We start from the raw sequence: 17,978 nt of genomic DNA, 5'->3' as shown, positions 1-17,978 counted from the left end.
GGTCGTATCCTCTTTCAGCAAATCCATCTTTGACCATTTCTTCACATTTCTCCCGAATCAGATGTGGTTGAAATTTGTGGGCAGGTCCCAGTTTAAAGGGATTAGGGCGAGATATTTTTTGATTCGTTTCAGAATTGGTCGTCTCAATGCGAATCTTTGGATCTGACATTTCTGCTGCGCTTTAAAGCTGCTGGCTTGAATAACGTGTTTGTTCTGCGTTATTTTGCATTAATAGATACGGACATCTGTGCAGTTAACCGTTTTATCAGAGAAGTCTGAAGATCTTCTAACGACCTTCTAACGGTTTCAGCGAGTCTGAGTTTCAAAAATAAACATGAGGGTCGATCTAACGATATTTTTAATTATTATTATTTATTTTAATTTTTTTAATTATTATAATTTTTTGTATATTTGGATAGAGAAAATTAAACCATTTTTGTACCATAAGGAACTTTTGCGTTGTGAAATAATTTTAATTAAGCTTGAGCACATTTCCACAATTCTCTTTAGTAGTAGGCTATTTTTGTCTTGTTTTCCAGTAAAAAAAATATCTGAATATCCTTAAAACAAGATATATATTTACTTGACTATCAAAATGGCATGAGACATTTCTTTTGTCACATTTTTCTATAAACAAGAATCGAGTAAACATTGTTTAAAACACAAGAAGAAAAAACTGCCAATGGGGTAAAAATAAATAAATAAAAAGCAAGGTAAATAGGCAAGTTTTTCTAATTTTAAAAGAATATTCTTGGATCAATACAAGTTAAGTTCAATTAGCAGTGTTGTGGCATAATATTGATTACCTCAAAAAAATCCTTTTCTTTAAAAAAAAAAAAAAAGAAAGAAAAGTAAAACGTTGGGTTACATTGAGGCACTTACAATGGAAGTCAATGGGGCCAATTTTTAAACCTTAAAAATACACGCTGTTGGGGCCTGGGTATCTCAGCGAGTAAAGACGCTGACTACCACTCCTGGAGTCCCTAGTTCGAATCCAGGGCGTGCTGAGTGACTCCAGACAGGTCTCCTAAGCAACCAATTGGCCCGGTTGCTAGGGAGGGTAGAGTCACATGGGGTAACCTCCTCGTGGTCGCTATAATGTGGTTCTCGCTCTCAGTGGGGCGTGTGGTGAGTTGTGCGTGGATGCTGTGGAGAATAGCGTGAAGCCTCCACACGCACTAGGTCTCCGCGGTAACAAGCTCAACAAGCCACTTGATAAGATGCGCGGATTGACGGTCTCGAACGCGGAGGCAACTGAGATTCGTCCTCCGCCACCCGGATTGAGGCGAGTCACTATGCCACCACAACGACTTAGAGCGCATTGGGAATTCCAAATTGGGGTGAAAAGGGCAGAAAATGATTGGTCTTGGTGACAGAAGCTAGACAGAAGTGCACAAACAACAAAGCAACAAGACAGAGATAATGATAAAACAATAGAATAAAAAAAAGTTAATAGAAAATATTAGCAAATATGTTTGTTAACATGATTTTAGTGTGATAAAATCACATACTAATCTTTTCTGTGTTGTTAAAGCAAATTTCACAACTTCCAACAAACGAAGCCCTAAAACGACTGTAAAAATGACCATTTAACAACTTTACAGCTCAAATAATACATGAGTTTTAACTGAAGAATGAATGTAAGTGCTTTTATAAAATTAGAAGCTTCAAAAGTGTTCAAATCCTCCAAAAATGGCAACAAACCCTGTCGATTGAGCTTAACTATTTTTTTTTTTTAACCTGGAATATTCCTTTAAGCAAGTTGAAAACAAAACATGATATCTAATGCCATTTTTCTTGTCAAGTAAATTGATCTTATATTAAGAATGCTTAGATATATTTTTACTATATAAAAATATTGTAATTTGTATTTAAATAGACTTTTGTTATATAAACATTTTACAAATTAAAGTAGGATTTGATACCATTTCAGGCAAATACCGAAGAAGCTAAGCAATATTTGCTCTGGATTTACAACTCGTTCCCAACGTTATAGAATTTCAGTGTAAATTTGATCTCATTTTGGTATATTTCACATACATGTTATCTAATTACCCAAAAATAATATCACTTTAAAGTAGTAACATAAACTGTTTTTATACCAAATAACCAGTCAGATCCTAAGAATAATAATAATAGTAATAATAATAATGACATTTACATAAAATTACAATCCCGTATTTTTATTTTCTATTATTTCAGCCTGATCTCGCAGTGAAATCGGAAAGAGTAGACTGACATTTCGTTCCTCAAAATCGGTATACGTTGACCGAATTTCGAAACACTGCTCCCAGTGGCCAAAGTGGTAAGTGCTGTTGGGCATATGGGCCCGTGTGAGCTCCATTTATGTCCAGGAGAGGTCCCCAAAAGCTAGCCTATCAAATTTCGTTTCACTGTTTCCTGTTACTCTTCATAAACGCCCATGGAGACTTGTGTTTATAGAAACCAAACACAACACAAACTCACCACCTGCAGAAGATGGACTTGAAGAGCTCAACAAGCGAACTGCAGGAGCAAATTCGCTCTCTGACTGATGAAAATGTAAGATATTTTATTATTACATGCAATAAATTAATTATAATACTTTAACTTTCACTAATAAATAAACATTATGTTTTAAGATAAATTATATAATGCTAAATAGATCACTAGTTAATGCTGTCATTATAACATTTCAAATAGTTATTCAATTGTATTTTAATAATAATAATAATATATTTGATTTATAACTCAAGTATCAATGTCACGTTGAGACACTTACAATGGAAGTCAATGGGGCCAATTTTTGGAGGGGTTTAAAAGCAGAAATGTGAAGTTTATCATTTCATAAAAGTACTTGCATTAATGTTTCCGTTAAAACTAGTGTATTATTTGAACTGTGAAGTTGTTTAAATCGACATTTTTGCGGTGAAATATGATGTTGCTGGGATCACAGGGTTTACCTTTTACATCACCATGGCAACAAAGTTGTGAAATGGTCTATAAATTTACATTGAGAAGGTTAGTAAGTGATTTTATTGCACTTTAATCATGTTAACACGCATAGTGTTTACATCTGTCATTTGCCTTACTTTTGAAACAGTATTTTAATGGTTTGGCCCCATTGACTTCCATTGTTAGCGCCTCACTTGAACACAAATGTTTGCTTTTTTTTTTTATCTCATGTGCAGCCTTCGGGACATTTTTACAATACATCTATAATACACTGTGTACACAAAATAATTACACTCAGGACCTTCAGGACAAAAATATCCCAATTGAAACCCATTAAAATTGCAATAATTGATCCCAGTGCCATTAAAGCATAAAATCATGAATTCTATGATATTATGCTTTCATTCCAGAGCCCTGGCTTTATAATGTATTTTTTTTATATATATATTTTCCACCAGATGGCGCTATTTTTCTCTTGTTTAGCCTATGGAGCAAATACATGCTTTTTTCCTGTTTGCTGTATTATAGAGCATCAAAGGCCAAGTGAATAAATCATGCAGATAAAATTGTGTGGGTGTGATGGTATTGATGTCAGAGTGTGTTTTGTATGTGTGTATTGAGAAATGTGTGTGTATGTATGTGTAAAGAAAAACAACAACAGTGGCATTATGTAAACAAACTGGTATTTAAAGGGTTAAAATCCTGAAAATGAATGAATATTTGGTAGTTATGATCAGGACTGATGTTGGTTAAGGTCCTGAGTTTATTTATTTATTTATTTTTAAAATCTGACACTGCACAAAAAATTATTATGCATCAAAAACAGTATTGTTGCTAATCATTGACATATCCCAGACTGTGATAATCCCAAAAAAAATCACCTTAGTATTTTGTATATGGAAAATAATAATTTTCCATATACAAAATAATAATAATAATATAAATTCTTAAAAAACAACATTGGCATTATGTAAACAAACTGACATTTAAAGGGTTATAATCCTGAAAATTAATGAATATTTGGTAGTTATGATCAGGACTGATGTTGGTTTACATCTCATTGAAAGTGGAAAATAATATTAATATATAACATCATTCTGGCAGTTTTTTGACGCTGACATTTTTATTTTAATGAGGGACGAGTGGAAATTAATTTTTGTATTGAAGCCCTTTAAAAGTGGTGGTGGCGGCATAGTGGCTAAAGCACAGGGCTGTTAATCAGAAGGTTGTTGGTTTGAACCACACTGTCACCACCATTGTGTCCTTGAGCAAGACACTTAACTCCAGGTTGCTCCGGGGGGATTGTCCCTGTAATAATTGCACTGTAAGTCGCTTTGGATAAAAGTGTCTGCCAAATGCATAAATGTAAATGCATAAATGTAAAAGTAACAAAAATAGCAAAACTAAATTAAAAATATATATTAAAAATTTAAACATTTATTTGGACAAAAATACTAAAATAAAAAGTAAACATTTACACATACACACATACATATACACCTTAACGTCAACTGAATGTTATTTAAAAGAAATATCTATAACTATTATAACTATTAAATGAATATTCCAGGTTCAATACAAGTTAAGCTCAATCGACAGCACTTGGTATAATATTGATTACCATAAAAATTATTTAGACTCGTCCCTCCTTTTCTAAAAAAAAAAAAAAGAAGCAAAAATCGAGGTTACAGTGAGACACTTACAATGGAAGTGAATGGGGCCAATTTTTTAACAGAAAACTCACTTTTTCAAAGGTATTGCCAAAAGACATAAAAGATATGTGTGTTAACATGATTTTAAAGTGATGAAATCACTTACTAGCATTTTCTGTGTAGAGTTATAGCTGATGTAATGTCAACAAACCGTAAAACCTTAAATGGACTGAAAAAATGACGATTTAAACAACTTTTACAGCTCAGATAACATACAAGTTTTAACAGAAGAATTAATGTAAGTGCGTTTATACAATTATAAGCTTCACATTTCTGCCTTTAAACCCTCCAAAAGTTGGCCCCATTCACTTGCATTGTAAGTGCCTCACTGGAACATCCATTTTTGCTTTTTTAAAGAAAATGAGGGATGAGTCGAAATACATTTTTGTGGTAATCAACATTATGCAACAAATGCTTTCGACCGAGCTTAACTTGTATTGAACCCAGAACATTTCTTTAATGTTATGCATTATATACAATGTAGTCCATATAAGTTATTATACAGTGTTACAGGATTAATCAGGGGTAATATTAATGTGTACTAAAATATAATATATTGATGAATAAATAGACATATGCTTCCAATTTCATTACATGCATTGTTGAGATTGTGGTATATGCAGGTATTGTATATGCAGGTATTGTATATGCAGGCACAGCTGCGGAAACTTAACGAAGCTCTGTTCAATAATCTTGGCTCCATCCAGAACAAACTGGGCCAGCAGGCTGTGTCAAAGAGTGACCTGTCCGTCAAACTGGTCCAGTGTGAAGAAGATAAATTAAAGGTAGGAGCTGAAATGATCTCTGGGACATTGGACTCTATACATCTTTGCTGTTCACATATATAAATGTACCACATGACTTTTAAAAATGTTTCAGATCTCTAAAGACCTTGTTGATGTGCAGCTAGAGGCCAATAAAATGAGAGAGCAGTATGAAGCTGAGATCTTTGAGCTTAAAAACATGGTAAAGTAAACAGACAGATGCAAATGACTCCTGATGTGCAATCAGCCAGTCAAGTAAATGTATATATTTAATGCACTTTCTCCCAGGTGTTATCGCAGGAGGGTACTGTCTTGTCTCTTGAGACCGAACGTGACCATCTTAGACAGGAAGTGTCAGCAGCATCGACACGTTTAGAGGTCATTGAAAAAAACGAGCGTGACCTACTGGAGGAGTATGCCGTGTCAAAGAGGAACTTCCTGTCGTTGAGCGGCGCTTATGAGCGAGAGTGCGCACACACAGAAGAGCTCAGTACTGAGCTGCTCGCCCTCGCACACACACATGACACACTCCTACAGGAGAGAGAGCGAACACATAGACACACACTGGAGGTGGAGAGAGTACGAGCGTTCCTCAGCAGGGCGTCACATGACAGAGTCAGGGTGAGACACACACAATATTGATTGATTACTGACTATTAGAATGAAGTATTTCAACTCACACACTCTGTTTCTGATGTATAGCCAGAGGAGTCTGAACAGATCCAGGGTCCACTGGCGGGACATGTAAGTATGTAAATGTATCATCTGTATTCTCGCAGGGTTCAAGAGAGTTTGTTGATGATCATGCATATGGTTTGAAGAACTGCACTACCCATAATTCTAAAGAGAAAGCTCATCCAATCAGAGAGTCGCTGCGAACAAAGCACGGCAAAAGAGCTCTGCAGCGACCGCCCACTCCAGTGACACACTGTGAATGATGCAATCGAGTCGCTCTTCCTACACTCTCAAACTACTTGTATATATATATTTTAAATTTAAATATATTGATTCTGTACTAATAATCAACAGGTTTAAATCAATGTTTTTTTTTAGTATCTCCCCAATTTGGAACGCCCAATTCCCAATGCGCTCTAAGTCCTCATGGTGGCGTAGTGACTCGCATCAATCCGGGTGGCGGAGGACGAACCTCAGTTGCCTCCACATCTGAGACCGTCAATCCGCGCATCTTATCAAGTGGCTTGTTGAGTGTGTTACTGCGGAGGCTTCACGCTATTCTCCACGTCATCCATGCACAACTCACCACACGCCCCACCGAGCGCGAGAACCACATTATACCGACCACGAGGAGGTTACCCCAACGTGACTCTACCCTCCCTAGCAACCGGGCCAATTTGGTTGCTTAGGCAACCTGGCTGGGTCACTCGGCACGCCCTGGAGTCAAACTAGCGACTCTAGGTGTGGTAGTCAGTGTCTTTTCTCACTGAGCTACCCAGACCCCCTTAAATCAATGGTTTTATATTTTACCATAATTTTTAAAGATATACTCTGGGTTTAATACTAGATAAGCTCAATTTAATGCATTTGTGGCATAATATTGATTAACACAAAAATGAATTTTAATGTGCTCCTCCTTTTCTTTAATAAAAATGTGGGTTACAGTGAGGCACTTACAATGGAAGTGAATGGGGACAATCAGTAAACGTTCAAATACTCACAGAATATTTACATCTTGTGGCTATACTTTTGTAATAGTGTGTTAACTTTATTTTAGTGTGATAAAATTATTTCTATCGGGAAGACACGCAGGCTTGAGTGAAGTTTAAGATGCCATTTATTTAATAAATGTAAAACAGTACTCTTTCATGAAGCATTTTAATACAATTCTTATGTAAAAAAATGAACGGGAACAATAAATCTGGCGCTCTATTCTTCAATCCTTGACTCTGATCAGTTCGATGCTTCGAGGTGTTGAGTCATTTTCTATTACTTTTTTCTATTGCTTTGCCACATTCTTTGGGAATTTTAATAGTTTTAAAATTAACTGAATTTCAAATGGTCACATGTTATATTAGGTGGCCTTAACTACTATGCACTAACATTAAATACATACAAAATGCCCACATTTGCTGCTACTGCAGTTGAGGTATGGGTAGGTTTAGGTTTAGGGTTAGGATGAGGGGTAAGAGTTAGGTTTTGGGGTAAGGTTGGGTTAGGGGTAAAGTTAACAGTGTAACTACAAAATGTAGTTGGTGATGGTGGTGGTGGTGTAGTGGTCTCAACCACATAACTGGTAAACTGGTAATCAGAAGGTCGCTGGTTCGATCCCCACAGCCACCACCATTGTGTCCTTGAGCAAGGCACTTAACTCCAGGTTGTTCCGGGGGGACTGTCCCTGTAATAAGGGCTCTGTAAGTCGCTTTGGATAAAAGCATCTGCCAAATGCATAAATGTAAATGTAATTAAATTAATGTACTTTAAATGTGACTAGATACTATGACTGATATTTCTTTGTCAATGCAGGAAGCTCAGAATAACCTGAGAGAAGAGCTAGAAAAACTGAGGAGGAGTTACGAAGGCCAGCAACGACAACTAGAGGAGAAAGTGTGAGACGCACACATTTACACACTCTGAACCGAGTACAATGATGTCTGCTTAAAGTTTGACCAAGTGAATCCCAAATCTGTGCACCCGCTACATTAATTTTCATAGGTCTGAGTGATGTATTTATGCTTTTATCTATACGTTTTGATGTGGGTTTGTCGTGTGACTTCGGCGGTGCATGTCAGCTGATGTAAGTGTTTTAATGTGTGTTTGGAGTTTGACGGCTGTGTGTTATCTTTACGTCCCTCTCATAGTGTTGCGATGGGGAAAGAACAGCAAGAGAATAAAAGAGCCATTCAAAACACCCGCCACGAGCTCGCCCAGCAATCTGCAGTTAGTACAGAAATACCGTTAAAGACAGACATGTGTTTATATACAGTGGCCCCAAAATGTATTTGGACACTAAAGCCTTAAAAATGTCTGAATGTCATAATTTCACAATGACCTTTAATCAACTGGTGTCTTGTATGGATGTATGAAGTCCGTTCGAGTTTACACAGGTGTCCACGCAGAGTAACCACTGGTGGAGTTCAGCACATTAACTATGAGCATAACCCGCCAACGTTTGACAACCACGAAGTGTCACGATACATTTAGTCTTCATTTTGAACCATATGTCTATTGTGTTATCATCAACCCTAGTGTCCGAGTACTTTTTGGGGATAATATATTTATCAGAATGCTGATTTGTGTCTCTCTACCTGCAGACGCTGATTATTTCTCACCATCAGCTGAAGGAAGCAAAAGCTCAGATCTCGAAACTACAGAATGATCTAAAGGAACTCAACAGAGAGTACAGGGCACGACTCACACGCTATATTCAGGACATTACAGTATGTGTATACAGACAAACACCTTACCCATAACCCCAAAAACATTATTTACAGGACATATATATTTGTAATATATATATTTATATATACACTGGTGGCCAAAAGTTTGGAATAATGTTTAGATTTTGCTGTTTTGGAAGGAAATTGGTACTTTTTCACCAAAGTGGCATTCAACTGATCACAAAGTATAGTCAGGACATTTCTGATGTAAAAAAACAGCACCATCACTATTAATAATAGTCATTTTTGATCAAATCTAGACAGCAGCATCACTCCAACAACTTATCCTCGAGTAATCATGATAAAATGCTAATTTGGTGCTAGAAAATCACTTGCATTATATCAAACACAGTTGAAAGCTTTTTGGTTTGTTAAATGAAGCTGAACATTGTCTTAGTGATTGTTTTTGAGTTGCCACAGTATGCAATAGACTGGCATGTCTTAAGGTCAATATTAGGTCAAAAATGGCAAAAAATAAATGGCTTTCTCTAGAAACTCGTCAGTCAATCATTGTTTTGAGGAATGAAGGTGATACAATGCTTGAAATTGCCAAAAAGCTGAAGATTTCATACAAAGCTGTAACTACAGTCTTCAAAGACAAAGAACAACTGACTCTAACAAGGACAGAAAGAGATGTGGAAGACCAGATGTACAACTAAACAAGAGGATAAGTACATCAGAGACTCTAGTTTGAGAAATAGACACCTCACATGTCCTCCGCTGACAGCTTCATTGAATTCTACCTGCTCAACACCAGTTTCATGTACAACAGTAAAGAGAAGACTCAGGAGGACTTATGGGAAGAATTACAAAGAAAAGCCACTTTTGAAACAGAAAAACAAAAAGAAAAGGTTCGAGTGGGCAAAGAAACACAGACATTGGACAACAGATAATTGGAAAAGAGTGTTATGGATCTAAACCCCATTGAGCTTTTGTGGGATCAGTTAGACTGTAAGGTGTGTGAGAAGTGTCCGACAAGACAGACAGATCTATGGCAAGTGCTACAGGAAGTGTGGGGTGAAAGGTCAAGTGCTACAGGAAGTGTGGGGTGAAAGGTCAAGTGCTACAGGAAGTGTGGGGTGAAAGGTCAAGTGCTACAGGAACTGTGGGGTGAAAGGTCAAGTGCTACAGGAAGTGTGGAGTGAAAGGTCACCTGAGTATCTGGACAAACTGACCGCTAGAATACAAAGAATCTGCAAAGCTGTCATTACTGCACATGGAAACACTTTGAAGTAGTTTAAGAAGTTCTGAACATTTTATTTAAATTGTAATAGTCATTTTTCATGTTTTTAATGTCCTGACTATACATTGTGATCAGCTGAATGCCACTTTAGTGAATAAAAGTACAAATTTCATCCATAAGAGCAAAATCTGTACATTATTCCAAACATTTGGCCGCCAGTGTGTGTGTGTGTGTGTTATTATAAAGTTATACATGGGAGTTTCTTCAACTTCGGGCAATTCTGTGTGCCAGTGGTTGATTTTCATTAAAATGATCAGATTTCAAATACCTTTTACGTATAGATTTGGCTGTTTTAGTCTTGTACCAGACAAAGACTTTCAATATAAAACTATGAAAGTCTATCAGAAAAAAATCATATTCTGACATGTTTAAAATGATGATAATCTAAACAAAAGCAATTTTTATATTTATTATGCAAAACAATATTTCTATAATTTTTCCACCACACCAAACTATTTTGCCCCTAATAAAATATGTACTTGTTAGTCAAGTGGATAAAAGTGTCAGTGAAGAGAACGCATGAGAGGAAATATAAGACAAGTGATATTTGAAGAAAACTCAAGATAAAGTGTAAAAATAATTAACAGTATGACTTTTTTTTTTATTTAACTTCCTAGAAATCCACAGTGATTACTAAAAGTGCCCAAAGTTGAAGCAAACAACATATTAAATATATGACTGCACTTCCTGTACTAAATATTATAAAGATGTTTTTTATGTCACATGACCATTGATTTAATCAGATATGTACAAGGACATTCTCTCTTTTTCTGCTGGTGTAGGAGTGTGTGTCTGCATCTGATGTTAAGGATTTAGGAGTGACGTTAAAGGGGTTTGTTGAATCCATGCTGGAGGAGGTGAAATCATCATATCGCTCCAGAGAGGAACAACTCACCAAAGCTGTCCGAATATTCCACAAACGCATTCAGGATCTGAGCAACACATATCAACAACTGCTCATCGCTTACAGGTGCATGAACATACAGTATATACAGTACATACACTCTCACGCCAGAAAACAGTCCAGCAGCAATCAAATTCTGCCATTTCATCTTTCTTTCTCTCTTTTTCAGTTACTAGCAAAGACAGGGAGCTTTTTTAGCAAACAATGCAACAAAATGCAAGAAAAACCACACATTTGATGTGCAATTAATGCTTTATCAATTTTATAATTCTTGTGCTGCCACGTATAATGATGGGAAATGTAGTTTTGTTGCAAATGCTTGTCACGACATAAACCAGCTAAATGAGTCTTAATTTCTGACTGGTTTTATCCTCATTCTTCACTCTCTCTTTCCTAGCGTTTTGTCCCACGTAGGTGCAGGGTCCTCATATACATATTTGATTTGGCACAAGTTTACCACCAGATGCCTTTCCTGACGCAACCCCCAGTGGCTGGGAGACTCTCACGGGCAATTTAGAGTCTCCAATTCACTTAACCTGCATGTTTTTGGACTTGTGGGGGAAACCGGAGCACCCAGAGGAAATCCACACAAACACAGGGAGAACATGCAAACTCCACACAGAAAGGCCCTGGGTGAGCCGGGACTCAAACCCAGGACCTTCTTGCTGTGAGGCAACAGTGCTACCCACTGAGCCACCGTGCCACCCATCCTCATTCTTCATTAACAGTACAAAAACATGCACACAAACTAAACTGCACAGTCAAAATACTCAAGTAACACTGAATTGTTACCAATAACAGTTAGCATGGTTCTTACATCACTTCAGTCTATTATGATGGACTTCAGAGGATGAACTGATGCCAACTCCAACCATAAGACATGGGATACTTCATAAGCCATTGCCTGAACCTTGGATTTAGGATAGACCACACCGAACCTCACCGAAATTACCGGCCAGGTTGAACTGCGTTTCACAAATCGACGCGCCCCCATCTTGGAAAATGGGGGCTCAACCCCCCAACCCCACCCCCCACTTGTTTCCCACTAGTAATTATGACTTTATGGTGACATTCATGTGTGCTAAACTCGTAAATACGATAATTCCGATTATTAAGTGTAAATAGCAACAAAAAGCATGCTATTTGCACTCCAAATTAAATACCAACATACAGTATAGGGGCATCACAGCAGTGTGGTTATTTTTATTTAGAGTCCCACAGACACCCTACACCAACCCCTACCCCTAAACCTTCCCTTATAAACATTAACCATGGTTTTCCTACAGTAACCATTATTATCACCATAGTATTTTGTAGTAAAATCATAATAAACACAAAAATAAACATGGTAACTATATATAAAAATGTGGAAATTCTTGCTAAGGAAGTTTTATCCGATATTGTACATTTTCTGGGAATATTTTGCTTCCACAAGGACAGAAAAACCTGTCCACTCACACACGCACACACAGAGAAAGTCTTGTTTCGGTCTGATAAGTAGAGTCTCTGTATCCCAGACTGCAACGTGAGCAGATCCTGGCACTGCCACAGCACACTTTAGAGGCCGGACCCCCTGAGGCCCACTTCAGTCCCGCCGGGACAGAACTGAGAGGAGAGACAGAAAGAGAACTACAGAGACTGAGAGAGGACAAAGCCAGACTGGAGAGCCAACTGAAACTGGCTCAAGAACAGGTGTGTGTTTGTCTGTGTGTGATTTGAATGGATTACTTTTTTGAGTTTGATCGTCATGTGTTTGGTATTTCAGATAGCTGTGTTGTCAGAGTCACCTCAGAGGTGAGTTAATGAACATTTATTTCTTGATAAATTGTATTATATATTTACTACTGTTTATAGGCTGATTTTATGGGTTGCAATTGCTTGTGCTGCTCTGCAGGGCTGAACTGACTCAAGACGCCTGGAATGACATAAAGAAACAGCTCCGAGAAATAAAAAACTCCACACAGGTAAACAACACAAGCCTTCACATGTCGTACAGGTGGTTAGTGTGACTTCTATACCATTTAAATACCTACAATGCCTCAAATTCCAAAAGGAAGCTCAAGAGAGAGAGCGTGCACAGCTCATCACCAGGGCAATAGTTGCCGAGGAGCAGGTATCTGAGCTGAAAGAGTATGTGGACAATCACCTGGGCAGGTATGTCAACACCCACTTGTGTTATTATGAAAATGACCTCATAGGTGGCATGTGATCTTCAGGTGTGGCGTCTTTGTGCAGGTATAAACTGGAGATAATGCGACTGCGCAGGCTGCTGGGATCGAAGGAGGGAGGGTCAAATAGTGCAGGGGTCCATAAGCCCCGCCCACTCCACAAATCAATCAAAAACACCAGTTATGAAATATAGCACAGGGGTTCGTAAACTCCGCCCACTACAAATCAATCAAAAACAGTCGTTATGAGATGAAGTACAGCAGTACATAAGCCCCGCCCATTCCACAAATCAATCAACAACAGTCAAGCAAACTGAAATAGTACTAATGACTTTAGAAATTCTTCAGGTAGCAAAAAAACCCAAACAAAACAGATAATTAACCCTGTAAAGCCTGACATATGAAAGAATTGTCAGAAAAGTGTAGTTTGTTTATATTAAACTGATTTTAGTTCCATTAGACAAACTATAAAAATGATAATATTTGATACATTAGGCTTTAAAGGTCATTATCGTCCTGAGGCCCAGCAATTCATTTTTGTGTAGGACATTTGTTATATACGTTGTTCTACAGTGGATCATCTTGGGGTATTATCAGAGGACTCCCTGGGATTTTCAGAGATACTAAATATTTGAGAGATTGGCCATGACAACTTCCTCTCCTAGGTCTATAAATATGGATTGAAATGTATCACAGTTAAATTCAGCACATCAAATACAAAATATGATAAAACAGTTTATTGAAAAAATGATATGTATTTCATGCACCAAACACTATATTGCCATTTAGAAAAGGGAAATCGTAAAACTTTTTTTGCTGGGTCTCAGGAACTTATGGTGAGATGACATCATAATAGCTCGTCATGAAAAATAATGAGATCTTTATAATGACAGAGCAGGCTGCATGTTTGAAAATACAAATAAATATTAGTTCACACTTTAAATATATCTTATAAAATTTATTTGTCAGAATTTTCAAAGGTATGTGATATGTTTTTGTGGTGGGCATGAATGTAATGTAATGGTGATTGAGAGATATACCTCAAAACCCCTTTGAATCATATTTGATACATGGATTTCAATGGGCTTTTTCAATAAAATGATATTCAAAATTTGAACCAAGCACAAGTTGCATATTTTCAGCAAATACTTACACTTCTTTTAAAATATCAGTAACAATATAATCATTACAGTCACTTTTACTTTATTAAGATAAGCTGTCATTTATCCCAAAATAAGAGTCACTTTTTTACACAAATTAAAACAATCATAAACAATGTTGGCCGATCAATAAGTGTTTTATCAGTTAAACGTCATTAACGTTTTAAGTACAACCCAGTCGATATCTAAATCTTAAGGCCTGAGTATACTTGGGCTTTCGCCAAATGGAAGTGTACCCTAGTGTGACGCTCTTGTTCTACCTGCTCCGTACGTACCTAGGTCTCCGGCGTGGGAGGCGGGTGCTCTAACAAGGAGGCTAAAGGCTACAGCCTCTAGCATCAGTCGCTAGTGCACCTCTTGAGGTCAGGAGAGTGAGGTTTACACGCTGCACAGCTAACTACCAGCTGGCTCCCGTTACACTAGCATTCAAAGCCTAACTTTTGATTCGCATATAAATGCTTTTATCAGCATTCTTTCATCTTATTCTTGTGCACATGTATATATTTACATTTACATTTATGCATTTGGCAGACACTTTTATCCAAAGCGACTTACAGAGCCCTTATTACAGGGACAATCCCTCCTGGAGTTAAGTGCCTTGCTCAAGGACACAATGGTGGTGGCTGTGGGGATCTAACCAGTGACCTTCTGATTACAAGTTTACCAGTTATGTGGTTTAGACCACTACACCACCACCAATCCTATACCATATATACATTTTGATTAGGGATGCACCATTTTGTTTTTACAAAAACCCATAGGCCGATACCGATATTTTGTTACTTACCTTATTTTGTCATCAGATAATTGTTTTACTGTGAAATTATGCTTTCAAATTTGACAAAGAGGCATTTATAACAGTAACTGATTTCCATTGAACCTGTTGAATATATGACAGGCCAAAAAACTTTCCCCAATAAAAGATAATTAGAAGATAAAAGAAAAATAACTTAATATGATCCATCCATCCATCCATCCATCGTCAACCGCTTATCCTGTGTACAGGGTCGCGGGGGGCTGGAGCCTATCCCAGCTAACATTGGGCGAAAGGCGGGGGACACCCTGGACAGGTCGCCAGTCCATCGCAGGGCCACACATAGACAGACATACACTCACACTCACCTCCACCTCCACCTCCACATCCACACAACTTAATATGAGAACATGATGATTAATATAAAAAAGGTTATTTTGTACCTCTAAAACATTTTTTGCACTTCTGTTTATGCAGTTCAAAAGAACAGAACTCACATGTTTGAATGTTCGTCATTCAAACATGCTCACACTGGGAAATCTATTCCAATAAAAGGTATAATAAGCTGTAAAACAAAAGCTGCGATTTACTTCATGATGTGTCTTTGCAGTAAACCATATGTGGGAAAAACAAGCAGGGAATTAAAAACACAAATTGCAGAACATCATAGTACTATAAGATGACCCATTAGCAACACATTTTATAGAACATAATCATCCAGTTGCATATTTATGATATAAAGGTATTGAGGTGTCACTTAGCAAGAAATGATCCAAATGCCCACCTCTTCTTGGGAAACAAGAAGCCTTTTGGATAGACAGATTAACAACTTTGGTGCCACATGGTTTGAATGTTGATTTTGATATATTTTTTTATTTTTATATATATATATAAATGAGGAAATAAAATTATTTTTTACACTTCTTCAATTGTTTTATTGTATATGTATATATGCATGTATATGGTTTGTGTATAGGGCTCTCTTATAATATGATGTGGTGGCTCTTTAGGATTTAACTGTATCTCATGGTTTTAAATGTGCTTAAGTAAAGTTTCTTGTGACTTACAAATCAGCCTGATATCTCAGTTGTCTTAATTGGTTGAGACAGGCTTGTTAGCTAATTACTAAATGCCTATTGTGTCACTGCTTTCCCCTGTGTGTAATGACTGACTCTATATATGCTGCTCTCCATTGTGATGTCACAATTATGTCACTCCATTGTGTTGTCACTGCTTCCACCTGTGTGTAATGACTGACTCTATATATACTGCTCTCCATTGTGATGTCACAAGGAAGGAAATGATACCTTGACAAAGGCTTGTTGACGAAACGTTGGTAATAAAATAAACTTGTAAGAGAGTGTGCAGTTATATATTTTTCTTTTGAAAGTTTTTGTCATAACTTGCACCTCCAAACTTAAGATGTGCGTTTGCTCAAGTGCCTCCCTAAAAGTTTTTCTGCATTAACATAAGTTAAATATTACATGTTTATAGGAGTGCCATCGCTTCTACATATTGTGGCTATTATTATTTCTGGATTGTTCATTACAAAGTGTGTTACTAATTATTTATAAATCAACCATCAGTTTTTCATATAGGTGTTTTGATGCTTATAACTGATATGCCAATGGTTTTAATTTGTAAATATCAGCAGCCGATACATTGGTGCATCCATATTTGTAATGTTATGACGGTTTTTCTGTTTGCATGTCAACGTTTAAAAGTAGGTTTTTAGAATGAGACAATTTTTGATGGTTATCAGTGTTTTCTTATGCATATAAACACACATTAACACAGTCATTTGCATTTAAATTGATAATAATTCAGCTATAAATGTAATATAAAATGTGAGTTAAAATGTATTTAAACAATGACATTATGTCAGTTTAGCTCATATCACTGTGTTTATCAAGAGCAACACAAGCAACAAGAGGTTCAGAGCTCTCTCTCTGTGTATGTGTGTGAGTGTGTGCGTGCGTGTGTGCGTGTGTGTGTGTGTGTGTGTGTGTATATGTATGTATGTGTGTGTGTGTGTGTGTGTGTGTGATTGATTGAATTTGCTCTTCCTTCCTGAGAAACTATGTGTGGAATGTTTGTAAAGCTTATGTCAAATTTATGGGCTGCAGGATTGAAAGCCCGCTGACAATTAATTGTCTAACGGTTTAGGATAATTTAATTACAGAGCATGTAGTTCACACACATGTTATGCCTGACAAACATACTACACATGGAAAGACACACATTATAAATAGACACTTACAGTACGTTCTCATAATAAATAAAATGCAATTGTCTTTTAAGCGGTTTGTGTTTTTATTTGAATAAATAATGGATATGAATGAATCAGACATTTGTAGTAACTCTTACAAACGAGCAGTTGAGTCTGTCATACTTAATAGCTTTAAAATGTTAATAAAATTCCCTTATTTTACTATGTTTGCTTATGATAAATTGAGATGCAAAAATTGCTACTGAATATACATTATTAAGAAACTTTTTCCAAGCTTTTTTCCCATAAGCATCTACCATAAAAATTGAGTGTCTTAACATATGATGCTTTGATCCCACCATGAAATAAAAATTTTAAACACGTAATGCTGAAACTTATAACTCACAATTCTGAGATATGAATTTGCATTTGCTTGATATAAACATGCAATTACAAGAAATAACATCACAATTGTGACACAGAATTCACTTTTATTATTTCTATTTTGAGGCGGGATCCGTCTTCCATACAAGATAAACTTTAAATAAGCTTTAAAACTGTAAATATAAAAAATATCAAGCTTTAAAAATTACAAATAAAAGTTTTTGACAACTGCCTTATACCGCCATTAAACAGTAAACAAGCAGAAAGTGAACACAGTGGATGAGAACGTAATGTTGTCATAGTAAATTCAAGTTGAACATACTGCATTGTAAACTGGAAGCACATTATTAG

The 17,978-nt window shown here is 36.7% G+C and overlaps 1 protein-coding gene across 3 annotated transcripts; it reads left to right on the top strand.

The window, feature by feature from the left end:
- Positions 1-2,461: 2,461 nt before the first annotated feature.
- ccdc78 (coiled-coil domain containing 78) lies at positions 2,462-16,541 on the top strand. 3 transcript variants are annotated; one of them, XM_052113417.1, is made up of 14 exons: positions 2,462-2,541; positions 5,300-5,431; positions 5,526-5,612; positions 5,699-6,031; positions 6,113-6,154; positions 7,892-7,974; positions 8,227-8,305; positions 8,680-8,805; positions 10,831-11,018; positions 12,470-12,644; positions 12,718-12,746; positions 12,847-12,916; positions 13,006-13,106; positions 13,188-16,541. In XM_052113417.1, the coding sequence occupies exons 1-14, from the start codon at positions 2,479-2,481 to the stop codon at positions 13,312-13,314; spliced, it is 1,635 nt and encodes a 544-aa protein (XP_051969377.1). In that variant the 5' UTR covers positions 2,462-2,478; the 3' UTR covers positions 13,315-16,541. The 3 variants fall into 3 exon arrangements, with proteins under 3 accessions (XP_051969377.1, XP_051969378.1, XP_051969376.1); XM_052113418.1 differs by having other exon boundaries at positions 2,464-2,541; positions 5,354-5,431; XM_052113416.1 differs by having other exon boundaries at positions 2,468-2,541; positions 5,285-5,431.
- Positions 16,542-17,978: the final 1,437 nt, after the last annotated feature.

This window comes from Xyrauchen texanus, chromosome 41 (genome assembly GCF_025860055.1).
Source record: "Xyrauchen texanus isolate HMW12.3.18 chromosome 41, RBS_HiC_50CHRs, whole genome shotgun sequence".
Taxonomy (NCBI): Eukaryota; Metazoa; Chordata; class Actinopteri; order Cypriniformes; family Catostomidae; genus Xyrauchen; species Xyrauchen texanus.
This window is presented reverse-complemented; position numbering and strand designations above follow the sequence as displayed.